The sequence below is a fragment of the Papio anubis genome, chromosome 16, assembly GCF_008728515.1.
Source record: "Papio anubis isolate 15944 chromosome 16, Panubis1.0, whole genome shotgun sequence".
NCBI classification, from domain to species: Eukaryota; Metazoa; Chordata; class Mammalia; order Primates; family Cercopithecidae; genus Papio; species Papio anubis.
In genome coordinates this window covers 84,388,593-84,401,727 of record NC_044991.1, presented here as the reverse complement: position 1 = coordinate 84,401,727, position 13,135 = coordinate 84,388,593, and the positions used below count along the sequence as shown (strand labels likewise).

Sequence of the window (13,135 nt, the reverse complement as noted above, 5' to 3'; positions counted from 1 at the left end):
CATGCCGATGTGTGTATACTTTAAAACAATTATTAGCATAATGGCACCTATATTTGGGGCGCTCTATTTGGGGCTTAGATTGGTCTTATCCATTTTCAAAAAATAGCTTTATTAAGATATAAAGTGTATAATTCAGTGGTTTTTGGTACATTCCGAGTTGTGCAACCAACACCACTGTCTAATGTTAGAATGTTTTCATCACCCCGAAAGGAAACTCCATACCCACTAACAGTTACCCCCATTTTCCCTACCTCTCTAGCTGTTGGCAACCACTCATCTTTCTTTTTTTCTATTTTTTTTTTTTGAGATGGTGTCTCGCTCCGTCACTCAAGCTGGAGTGCAGTAGCGTGATCATAGCTCACTGCAGCCTCTGCCTCCTGGGCTCAATCGATTCTCCTGCCTCAGCCTCTCGAGTAGCTGGGACTACAGGCATGTACCACCATGCTTGGTTAATTTATATATATATATTATTTATTTATTTATTTATTTATGAGATGGAATTTTGCTCTTGTTTCCCAGGCTGGAGTACAATGACGCAATTTAGTAGAGATGGAGTTTCTCCATGTTGGTCAGGCTGGTCTTGAACTCCCGACCTCAGGTGATCCGCCCGCCTTGGCCTCCCAAAGTGCTGGGATTATAGGCGTGAGTCACCATGCCTGGCCAATTTTTGTATTTTTTGTAGAGATGGGATTTTGCCATCTTGCCCAGTCTGGTCTTGAACTCCTGGGCTCAAGCAATCTGCCCACCTCTACCTCCCAAAGTGCTGGGATTACAGGTGTGAGCCACCATACCTGGCCCTACTTTCTGTCTTTATGGATTTGCCTATTTGGGACATTTCATAGAAATGGACTCATACACTATGCAATCTTTTGAGTCTGACTCCTTTTTCTTAGCATAATGATTTCAAGATTCATCTGTGTTGTAGCCTTTATCAGAGCTTCAGTTTTTAATGGCAAATAATATTTTGTTGTATCAATTTACTGTATTTTGTTTATCTGTTCGTGAGTTGATGGACACTTCGCTATTTCTACCTTTTTGGCTGTGAATAATCCTGCTATGAACATTGGTGTGTAAGATTTTGGGTGCACATGTATTTTAATTGCTTCTGTGGGTAGTCGAATTGCTGGGTCACATGGTAATTCTACATCTGACATTTTGAGACACCACCATACTGTTTTCCAGAGTGATTGCCCCATTTTCCAATCCTACCATTAGTGTATGAGAGTTCTACTTTCTCCACGTCCTTGCCAGTAACACTAGTTATCATCTGTGGTTTTGGCTCTGGTCATCCTAGTGGGTGTGAAGTGCTGTCTCACTGTGGTTTCAATTTGTGTTTCCCTAATGGCTGATGATGTTTAGCATCTTTTCATGGCTCACTGGCCATTTGCACGTCTTCTTTAGGAAAACATCTGTTCAAATTAGCCTTCTCTATTTTGGGAGTCAGTGGCATGCTAGCTTTACCATATGGGTTTTAAACTCTCCCTCTTCCATGTTCTTGATCAAATTATATAAGAAAGAATTATCTGTTGATAATTTGCAAAATTTGTGGTTATAAAACCAACTAGGGTATGGGGGTGGGAAAGACCTTCCTATTTCAATTTCTTTTGGGCAAATCAAAATTTTCATTTCTTTTTGCACCAATTTTTGCATTTTGCATTTTCCCAGAAGTTTACATCCTACAAATTCTATTTCTTAAGCACTTTCCTATCATATTTCCACCTTGTCAACAAGTGTAGCTTTATATGGTCCTTTGAAGTGACTGTGCAGGGCTCTGTTGCCTTGGACGTGCCATAATGTTTTTACCAGTCTCTCTCACTGGATGGTTAGTTTTCAGTTTTTCTGTTATAAACAATGTGACTGTTGTTTGGGTTATGTATCTCTGAAACTAACCACTCACATGTAGTGGCTTAAAACAACATTGTTTTATTGCTCAGGAATTTAGGCAGGGCTTAGCTGGGTGGTTCTTCTACTCTTTCTGGTGTCTTCTGTGGTCACTGATGGAGCTAGGAGCTTGACTAGGTCTGGAAGGCCTGAGATGGTGCCTCACTGGGGACTGACTTGGTTTCTCTCTCTCTCTCTCTCTGGTTTATAGATCCTTATCCTCCATGGCCTGTGCCTCCTTCCCCTCCCTGTGGTCTCTTCCTTTAGCAGTGTAGTCAGATTTCTCGATTCAGTGGCTTGCTTCCCAGAGGGCAAACATAGAAATGATAGGCTTCTTAAATGCTAGTCCTGAGCCTGGCAGGGCCTCAGTTCCACTGGGTCCTACTGGTCACAGCAGATTACATGCTCAGTCCAGACTTCAGAGGTGGGGAACAGACTCCACAAGTTTATGGGACAGCAGCATCTGCGTACGGAGACAAGGAATTATCGGTGGCCGTATTTGCAGAAAATCTAACACTACTGTGAACACAGTACACTTTTCTGACAAATTTTGGAGTCCAAGGTAAACATGCTTGGAATGGACATGTAGTCTGTTGACTGGAGAACTGTGGGCAAGTCACGTAACCTCTGGGGCCAAGACATGTAAAGTCCCCATCCTAGGATTTCCTGAAGTTTAGCAGAGAATAGACACTAACACTGACATGCCTTGTAATAACTATATTCCAGGAGCATCTGGGAGTTTGCTGCCAGGCTGGTCTTAACTTGGCTCTTCCTAATCATTGAAAAAGATGGCATTATTCTCATTTTACATAAGAGGAAACCAAGACACAGGAATTATCTGGCATAACCTTGCCTTATCCCTTCTCCATCACCCGGGTTTCATCCCTCTCTAGTATTTTCTCTGTCTGTGATGACATCACGTATCATACAGGATTCAACATATTCCTATGTGTCTCTTGTCCCCAGGTGAGTGAAGGAGGTGGCAGGGTTTAAGCGCTCAGGTTCTTGAGTCAGGTTTCCTGTGCTGTCACCTGGTTCTGCCACTTATCAGGTGTGTCACTGCAAACAATTGGCTTCATTTCACTGACCCCGACTTTTCTCATCTGTAAAACGGTAACAGGACTTTGACCATTTCATAGGGCTGGTGGGGAGATTTGGAGAACCAAAGTGTGGAAAGCACCGAGATTCTCAGCAGTGGCGAAGGTGAAAGAACACATTTAGGTTCCTCAAGGCCTTTCACCCTGAGCCTTCCCTACCTCTTCTCTCACCTGGGCTGGGCCAGGGAGGCCACTGTGTTCAAGGTAAATAAAAACGTCACAAAGGGCTCCTTCAGTGCTCTCCTGGTTATAAGAACCAGTGTTCTTTTATGATGCTCGAGGTGGCAGCTAGAAATTCCCCCTCTCCCAGCTGTCAGACTGGACCTGGCTGCTGAGTAATTCCTTCCTTGTCCTTTCCATGAGGTCCAACCTCACACCTGGGCTCTCAGTCTGAAAGCAAAGCCCGTGTTAGCATCTCACACTTGACCCATCTCAGCAAGGCTCCTGTCTCCCGGTGCCTTCCAATGAAGATTTGGCTCTCCTAAACGTGCCTGGGACACATTGCAAACTATGACTTGAAGGAGGGGAGTCGACGCGTTCACGTTGATTCATGGATGAGTCAGTGCTGGCCTGTAGCATCTGGCCTCAGTGTCATAGCCTGCAATAAGAGAATGCTTAGTATCGTTTGGCGAGGCGTTCTCTGTTTAAAGATCTCACTCCGTTCCCCTGGTTACCATTCATTGTTTCACTGTCTTCGAGGGCCTGTCCAGATTATCTGGTCACATTTTCCTGCTAATAACAATTTTCCAGCAAAATCACCACCTGGGTTTGTGACTTCTGTGCTGGGGTGTGGATATTTCCTACAGGGGCCTTGGGAGCCTGATTCAGTAGGAGAAGTTGTTTCAACTTGGAGTGGTGCTTCTTGTCTCATCTGTTAATTGTTGAGAATAGCTAATGGTTCATTGACAACCTTGGTAGCTTTTCAAAGCCAGGAAAGTCATCCAGGCAAACTGGAGATAAGACAGCAGGAAATTCTTGTTTATAAGTTTAAAATCTGTGTAGACATCCCCAAAGCCAGCCTGAAACTACCTCTAAAAGAGCATGGGGAAGAAGTTAATGAGTCATGAAAAATCATCTCATTATTTTAATTCAGTTTGGATGTGAAAGGCAAACTTAGGGTCTTCAAAGTCCTATGTGGCTCTAAAAAGACTTCCTTGCTTCTGTCATCTCTCTGTGCTTGAGAGAGAAATGAGTCCTTTACAATCTTTAAAAAACAAACAAACAAACAAATAAAAAAACCCAAAAACCTCATTCCTCATAGTCCTGGAGACTGGGAAGTCCAAGATCTAGGTGCCGGCAGGGTCAGTGTCTGGTGAAGGCTGCCCTCTGCTTCAAGATGACACCTTGTTGCCGTGTCCTCACGTGGTCAAAGGTGGAAAAACAAAAAGGGACCAGACTTTTCCAGACTCATTCATAAATACATCAATCCATCCCCAATGGCCTAATCACCTCCTAAAGGGCCCACCTCTTAATAATGATGCATTGGGGATTTTCAACATGAGTCTTGGGAAGGACAAAACATTGAAACCATAGCAATAACAGAATTAAGCATTTTTTGAATCAGGTTCTGGGGTTGTTAAAAAGGAGAGTTCGGGGGGGCATGGGGTGAGGTGACTCCCGCCCCCATCTTTGGTCCTGGTGATGCTGTCCATTGCTGTGGAGTGCCCACCCTTCTATGGCTAGGAGTGGGCACATGACTTGACTGGGCCAACTGGATTCTCTCCCCCAGAGTTTTGGATGGAGAGAGGCCCAGAGGGAAAAGCAGCTCCGATTTGTTCCTTCTGTGCTTGTGCCTGAGAAAATTGGCCTGTGCCCTCGCGCCTGCCTTGGTTGCTGTCGGTTTCTGACTCTGGTTCTTCTTCCCTGTGTATGCTTCTCTGGGTCTGTTGATCTCCCAGCACTCACTAACATTACAGATCTGTTTCCCGTATGCGTTCTCTGAGCCTCGTTCACATTGATGTGCCTGATGAATGTCTGACAGATTATGGCATGCCGCAGAAGGGTGATCTAGCAGACCTCACAAACCTAGAGTTGTCCAGGTCAGACAGGAAGATAAAGAAGGGTGGTTTTCCACAGTGTTAGTAGGGAGAGCTGGGGGCTGGAGCCAACTGGAGATGTGTGCCTCATCAAAGGGACATCGGTGGCTCGGCTCCTGCCCGTGGTTTAGTGGGTTACATTCCAATGAGGTTGACTGGTGAAAGGCTCTGAAAAGGCAGTGTCCAGAAGAACTGTCTTTGTGTATGGTTGCAAGCTTGGGCTTGCAGGTAGCCTGGTTGGTTTCCAGTCCTGCCTGGACTGTCCTAGTGGCATAACCCTGGGCAAATAACTCGACCTTTTGGAGCCTCAGTTTTGAGTTCTGCACAATGGCATGGGGAATATTATCTACCCCACAGAGTAAGAACTAAGTGACATGAGACTGGTCAGGCGTTTCAACCCAGAGCCTGGCACATGGTAAGTGCTCCATAAAGGGTATGTGTGACATCTTTATGTGTGAGCAGAGAAGACTCACTGTAATCCCCAGGAAGACTAGATAACTCCAAGTATGATAGAGACCGTTGTTGCCCTGGGGCAGGGACCAGTGTCACATTGTTCATCATTATGCCTTGGTTTCTGGTACAACACAGCGGTATAAACATTCTAGTTGACTATTAAAGGACTTAAAGTATTGAAACTTTGAATCCTTATTAAAGGTGTGCAAGAAATGTTATGAAGATTTTTCATACTAAATTTCTGCTATCCAGAAACATAACAATCCACTTATCTACCCACTTATTCATCTACTCATCTACCCATTCATCCATCCATCCACCCATCTACCCATCCACTCATTCACCTACCCGCCCACCCATCTACTCATCCATCCATCCACCCACCCACCCAGCCACCCACTCATCTACCCATCCATTCACTTACCCATCCATCCATCCATCCATCCACTCATTCACCCATGTACCCATCCATCCACCCACCTATCCATCCATTCACTCATTCACCCACGTACCCATCCATCCACCCACCTATCCATCTACCAATCCATCCACCCTCCATCCCCTATCGAGTTAATTATGATTGTACCCATTTTGCTACTGTAAAAAGTGAGGAAGAGAGAATGAAAGGATTTTCACTATTAATACCGTCAGTCCAGAGATTCACCTCCTGCCTCTTGGTGGGCTCAGGAAGATGGTGCACGTCCTGGAAATGAACTTAGGGTTGTGGGAATTGAATGAGACAGTGTAGTGTTGAGCCTGTGGGACAGTATCTGGCACATGGTGAATAGTGCAGTCACTATCAACTTCTGCTCTCTGAGACTCTTCCAGCAACACGGAGGCTACATAATCCCTGTCTTCCTGTACTCTGTCCCGCTGGGATGCCCCTAACAATTTGTGGGGTGATATTGCCTTGTAACAGCTGCCTGTTCCCTGCATGTGTCTCTTTGTAGCTCTTCTGCACTCTCTTTCCTCACCACAACTACTGAGGGGTCTTTGTGCCTGGATCTTGGTCTGATGTTCCCACTTGTAGGGGACCAGTGGACTCTTTCCATGAGGCTCTGCTTCCCATCTGTTGGGGAAGCTGAGCTGTGACCTGGCTGACGCAAAGCCTGTGTCTCTCCTCCTCTCTCGCAGGGAATCGGATCTCTTCCTGCTCGACAGCCGCACCCTCTGGGCCTCGGAGGAGGGCTGGCTGGTGTTCGACATCACAGCCACCAGCAACCACTGGGTGGTCAATCCGCGGCACAACCTGGGCCTGCAGCTCTCGGTGGAGACACTGGATGGTGAGTCCCCCGGCCACTGCCACCACCAGTCCTAATGCAGCCTGTGCTCCTGGACTTCAGGAGGGTCTCAGTAGTGCTCATGCTTGCCTCACTACAAACAGGCTTCCCCACCCCTCCCAACCAGTACTCCATGTTCAGCCTTTTGATCCAAACCGGAAGCAGCCCCTTCCCCTCTTTCCATGAGAAGATTACATATTTGGCCATAGCAGAATTGGGTAAGGCTTCATTACACAAAGGGTGGTCCCACATCAGCAGAGGGGAGGGCAGCCCTCTTATGAGAAATGCAGAATCCCGGGCCCTCCCCAGACCTGCAGCATCAGAACCTGCACTTTAACTAGAGCTCCAAGGTGACACCACAGGACACAGGACATTCTGGACTGTCCGTGAACTGCAGGGTGTTTAGCAGCATCCCTGGTCTCTTACTCAGTAGATGCTAGTAGCATCTCCCAGTTGTGACACTGAAAAATGTCTCCAGACATCGCCAGATTGTCCCCTGTGGGACAAAGTTGCCCTCATGCAAGGCATTAGTCCCTTCCACATTAGAACCTGAATGTGGGTCTGAGTCCCCAGTTCCTGGAGAATCCATTGTGAGTCTGCCCTCCCCCACACCTCTCATTCCCACCACAGTTCTGCCTCCTTTGAGAAGGGAAGAAGGAAGGATGGTGAGTGGGGAAGTGGGAATGGGCTTCTCTATGCTAATTTTCCCCCACCCCAAACAGATAACAAATGGTATCTTGTAGCTTGACTTTGCTTAAAATTCAGTGGTGATGGTTTCCAGCTGTGTAACTTCTTCCTTCCACCAGTTTTATGAACAACAATTTTTTTTCATTTATTTTTGAATAAACTCCTTCACAATGTTTGCCTTTGGAGCTATGAACAATACATGTGTAACACGAAATAGTTTCCCTCCCACTTTCTTCTCCAGCTGCTGAGTTCCACTTCCCAGGGACAATTGCTGTTTCCTTCTTTTCAGAGATGCTCTCTGGGTGTTTCAGAAATTACATGGAGATTCAGCTTTCAGTTTTTCCCCCTCCCATAAATGGTGGCCTGGCATATACAGTGTTCTCCAACTGATGACTTATCTCAGAGATTGGTCCTGTCAGCCATTAAAGAGCTTCCTTGTTCCATGTGTTTTGTGTCCATGTAGCTCTGCCACCCACACACACTGTGGCGTTGGACAATTTCCCTAACCTGTCAGAGCCTGGGCTTTCTCATCTCCAGCATGCAGGTGATGAGAGGGTTTGGGCTATTGGGTTGTTACAAGATGTAATGGGTTATTATGGGAAGAGTTTTTTAAAATAGTGCCTTAATGTGCATGGGATTTTCCCAGGCATCTTGGTAAAATGCAGATTCTGATTCAGCTGGCCTGGGGCAGAGGAGTCTGTTTTCAGACAGCCACCAGGTAACAGAAGCTGCTGGTCCCTGGACCATGCTTTGAGTAATGAGGCTTAGAACAGGACCTAATTGTCATACACATGTAAAGGAGAGCAGTCATCATCATCATCATCATCACCACCACCACCATCATCATCATAACTGACTTACCCAGCTCTCCTGGGATGGATGCTTAGGTGTTTTCTAGTCTTTTGGTCTCACAAACAGGGCTTCAGTGGGAAACCTCGGTGTGTAGGTCATTTTTCATTTGAGTGTAACTCTAGGACCAGTTCCTGAAGGTGGTGTTGTCTATCTGTAGTTTTTGTTTGTTTTTTTGTTTTGTTTTGTTTTTGTTTTTGTTTTTGAGATGGAGTCTCACTGTGTCACCCAGGTTGGAGTACAATGGCACGATCTCGGCTCACTATAACCTCTGCCTCCTAGGTTCAAGCGATTCTCCTGCTTCAGCTGCTTGAGTAGCTGGGACTACAGGCGCCTGCCGCCACACCTGGCTACTTTTTCTATTTTTAGTAGAGACAGTGTTTTACCATGTTGGTCAGGCTGGTCTCAAACTCCTGACCTCAGGTGATCTACCCGCCTTGGCTTCCTGAAGTGCTAGGATTACAGGCATGAGCCGCCGTGCCTGGCCTATTTGTAGTTTTGATAGATAATGTCAGTTTGGCCTCTTTAGAGGCCATTCCACTTGCGTCTCCACCAGCAATGCGTGAGGGTGCCTGTTTTCCCATTGTTGCCAGTTCAAGTTCTCAAACATAGATTTTTGCTAATCCAACAGATAACAAATGGTATCTTGTAGCCTGACTTTGCTTTTTTTCTTATTCTGTGTGAGGTGGGGCATTTTGTTCATGTGTGCCATTTGCAGTTTCTTCCTGCACATGGTATGTTCATATCCTCTGCCCATTGTTCTGATAAGTTTTGGTCTTTTTCTATATGATTTTGGTTCTTTGCAGTTTGAGCAGCAAACATTTCCCCAGTTTTTTAGTTTAATTTTTACTTTGCGTATGCTGGATTTTGCCACGTGGATTAAGACAGTGGAGCTTGGCCAGGCACAGTGGCTCACGCCTGTAATCCCAGCACTTTGGAAGGCCGAGGCAGGTGGATCACTTGAGGTCAGGAGTTTGAAACCAGCCTGGCCAACATGGTGAAACCCTGTCTCTGCTAAAAATGCAAAAAAAAACCAAAAAACAACAAAAAAAATAGCCAGGCATGGTGGTGCGTACCCATAATCCCAGCTATTCGGGAGGCTGAGGGAGAAGAACCACTTGAACGCGGGAGGCGGGGATTGCAGTGAGCCCAGATGGCACCATTGCACTCCAGCCTGGGTAACAGAGAGAGAATCCATCTCAAAAAAGAAAAGAAAAAAAAAAGACAATAGAGCTGAATGTAATAACCTTTTCCTTGATTGATCCTGGACTTTGCCTCTTTTTCAATTCTTATCAAAGGCCACTGCCTTAGTCTGGAGCTGGAGGCACATCCTGGCCAGCATCTTGGGGATAATTTATCAAAGTGTAGTTTAGGGGCCCTTATCTCTTTCTCCAGCTTAGGTGCCTGGCAGTAGGATGTGGGTAGCAGGAACAATTCCAGCATTTGATAGGCCTGCGGGAGGTCTGAGTGAGAAAATAGAGACCCTCCTCACCCCAGACCCTCCAGAACATGTGCTCTGCCTGAGTTGTAGAATTACTCACGTAAAGTCACAGGCCATGTGAGCGGACTGAAGAGTTTAGCACACACTCTTTTGTCCCCTGAATTCCATATCAGTCTTCTTTCTACTGCTTGTCTCCCACTTCCCCGCTACCCTGCAACTTGTTCTTCTTCCCCTTTCCATGCCCCTGAGAGTTAAAAGTGGTCCTAGAAGACACTGGAGCTTTCCATTCCTATCTTAGGGGTTGGCAAACTCTAGCCCGCTGACCAAAGTCAGCCTGCAGCCTGATTTGTGTGTGTGTGTGTGGCCTGTGATCTAAGAATAGTTTCACATTTTTAAATGATTGAGGAAAATTGAAAGAAGAAGAATATTTAATATCATATAAAATTACATGAAATGTACATTTTGGTGTCCATACCTAATGTTTTATTGACACAGCCATACTCATTTGTTTACATTGTGTCTGGGGCTGCTTTTATGTTTTCACAGCAAAGTCGAGTAATTGTAACAGAGACCCTGTGGCCCGCTAAGCTGAAAATATGTATTATTTTCAGAAATACTAACAGAAAAAGTTTGTGATGCCTGCTCTATACCAGCAATCCTCAGACTGTTCCGTGAAGTGCCAATAGGTGCCTCAGGCAAAAAGGAAGAGTTTCACAGTCATTTAAATATGACGAATGCTAGGCTGAATAAATGAAACAGATTTCTCTGCAGGACTTATCAGAGCATTTATTTTGCCAGCGTCCATTATGAATCTCCGGATAGGAAATATTGCCTCAAGGAATTCCAAACTCATCTAGCAACAGAATCATTTGACTCTTCTTTTTCCCTAGAAGCCCCTGTGGAACATTCTAGGGATAAGATAAAAATGAAGTAATATGGCTAAGGTGGACTTAATTCCCTTCTTCACAGTAACCGTTTCTGTGGACTTGTAGATGTTGGGGAGACCTTCCAACTGGGCCCCAGTGGGTTCTGTGCTTCTCTGTCTTGCCTGCCCGGCTGGTTCAGGTGAGTTTTCTCTTATTTGATGCCAGCCCTGTGGCCAGCTCCTCCTAGTACCGCTCCTGCCTTCACCATTCCCCCCAGACACATTCAGAGGCCTTTTGCCCTTTTTGCCTCCAGCACCTACTCCCCGCATTGTCCAGGTTATGGGGAAAGGCTCAGCATTGGCGGAGGCAGTGCTGCCCGATGGTTAGAGCTCAGGCTCCCAAGCCAGGCTCCCCTGGTTCAAATCCCAGCCCTGCTGTTTCCGGCCTTGTGACCCAGGGTGAGTCACGTAATGTGTCTCATCTGGAAAATGGGGTTAATAATAGTTTCCATCCCCAAGGGTGGTTGTGAGGGATTAGATGAGCTCATGTGAGTGAAGAGTGTAATTGGTCAGTGTGTGGTTGCTACGGAGCACCACTGTGTCTTGTGATCATCACAATTACCCAGCAAGGTAGATGCTATGGTTCACATCCCCGTGGTACAGGCAGGAAATGGAGGCTCCTGAGAACCTGCCGGGGCTCCGTATTTCAGCAGCCCACCCGAGACCCTCTCCGTAGGCTGCAAGTTGCTATCTAGAGTCAGATCAAGGATTAGATGCTGCGTCCGTGACCCCCTCTGGCTCCGTGACACCTTCTTTGCCCCTCCTGGGCAGGGCGCTGGGGGCTGGGTGTGGTGCCACCGCCCAGGGACTTGGCTTGTCCAGGTGCTGTGCGCGCCCAAGCAGTGAGTTTGGTGTGGTTGCCCAAGTCAGGGGAGGATCACCCACTCAGATTGTCAGGGCGGGGCAAAGTGTATAATGGCCAGTTGGCTGTGTGGAGTTTTGGACCTTTTGGGGATGAGCTAAGGAGCAAGTGAGTCCAGGATTTTCGAGACATCATGGCTGTGAAAATGCTTTGTTTTCCCTACTGTGGAGGATCTCAAGCCTGGTGTCCATCAGGGTCACCCTGCAGGGCAGACTGCACGTGCGGGTGCCTGGGCTCCATTTCAGACCCACAGTGGGGGATCTCTGATGATGCGCCCAGGAATATGCCCTTTTTCCCTAGTAGCTTTAGGGGTACACGTGGTTTTGGTTCCCTGGACAAATCATATAGTGGTGAAGTCTGAGATTCTAGTGCTCCTGTCAGTCAAGTAGTATACACTGCACCCAATATGTAGTTTTTTATTCCTTAGTCACCTTTTAAAATAAGACTTGGGTAACTTGAGGCCTGGCCCAGTGACAACACTCTGGCAAAGTCGTGCACAGTGCCTGGGGCAGCCTGTTTACAAGATGGTGCCTGGGCTGACAGGTGCCCGTTGGGTTCTGGGTCTCAACCCTCCCCTGCCGGATCCTGCACGGGGAAGGGCAGCAGGGCCTGTGGGAGGTGGTGTGCATCCGACAAATCAGTGCACACCTGCTTTGTGCCTGGCCCCGAGCTGGCTGCAGAGGCCCTGGTCCCTACCCTGGGAACTTCTTACTGACCTTAACTCAGAGAATAATCTGCCTGCACCAGCATCCAGAGAAGACAGGGGCCCAGGCAGCAGTGCCCATGCCCATGTCACCATCCAGAAGGGGTAGAGACAGGGTCACCTGAACCTTGCAACTACTAGGCAGTTACACTGTGCCTGGATGTAGAAGGGGCCCTGGCAGCTGCTGGAATTTGGAGTCTGTACACCTCCTGGGGCCTTACTTTTCTCATGCACACAATGGGCATGTGGAGGAGAGCAGTTTGGGCCAGTGTGCTTCCATTCTAGTGGGGCGCAGCCATCAAAGACCTTATTGTGGAAGCCTGGTGTTTGACCCCACGTGAGCCCCTGCCTGCCAGTGGTCTCCAAAACTCCAAAGCCCGGATGGCGCCCTCCTTCCCTCCCAGCTGGCCACGGGTGGGGGGTCTTGAGGTCAAAGTGCAGAGGTGCCCTTCTGAGACCACCCAGGAAGCGTGCGTCTGTTTCCTCTTCCTCCCAGCTGGGCCCTCCTATGAGTCACCACGCGGAGCAGCCACAGCTGGGGCTCCGCTCCGGGCCAGCGTGCCCTCGTGGGGAGAAGCCTATAACTCCCAGGCACCTGCAGCTCGTCAGGAGGGGCCGAGCGGGGAGCCCGATCTCATCTCCCTGGGGATGGGCTGGCGCTGCAGGAATGAGGGCTGGAGTCTGTTTGTCTTTCCCTTAATACAGAAGAGAGGAGAGGCAGCCTCTCCACTTGTTGCAGCCCCCAAGCTGTGCTTCCCACCCATGGACTGGCTGTGTCCTACACCCCACGCTGGATGCTGGTGTCAGGGACCCGGGGTGAATCTAGCACTGCCCAGAGCCCTGTGAGAAAGGAGAGGATAGAGAGGAGAGCGAGAGGGAGGGGGAGGGGGAGGAGAGGGAGAGGAGAGGAGAGGAGAGGAG

At 47.8% G+C, this 13,135-nt stretch overlaps 1 protein-coding gene across 1 annotated transcript in view; it reads left to right on the top strand.

Annotated features, from left to right (window-relative positions):
* BMP7 (bone morphogenetic protein 7) overlaps window positions 1–13,135 on the top strand; it is a 96,081-nt gene that overhangs the window by 53,657 nt on the left and 29,289 nt on the right. The window contains exon 3 of the mRNA XM_003904579.4: window positions 6,602–6,750. Coding sequence (XP_003904628.1) covers window positions 6,602–6,750 — 149 coding nt within the window. The remainder of the gene's footprint in view (window positions 1–6,601; window positions 6,751–13,135) is intronic.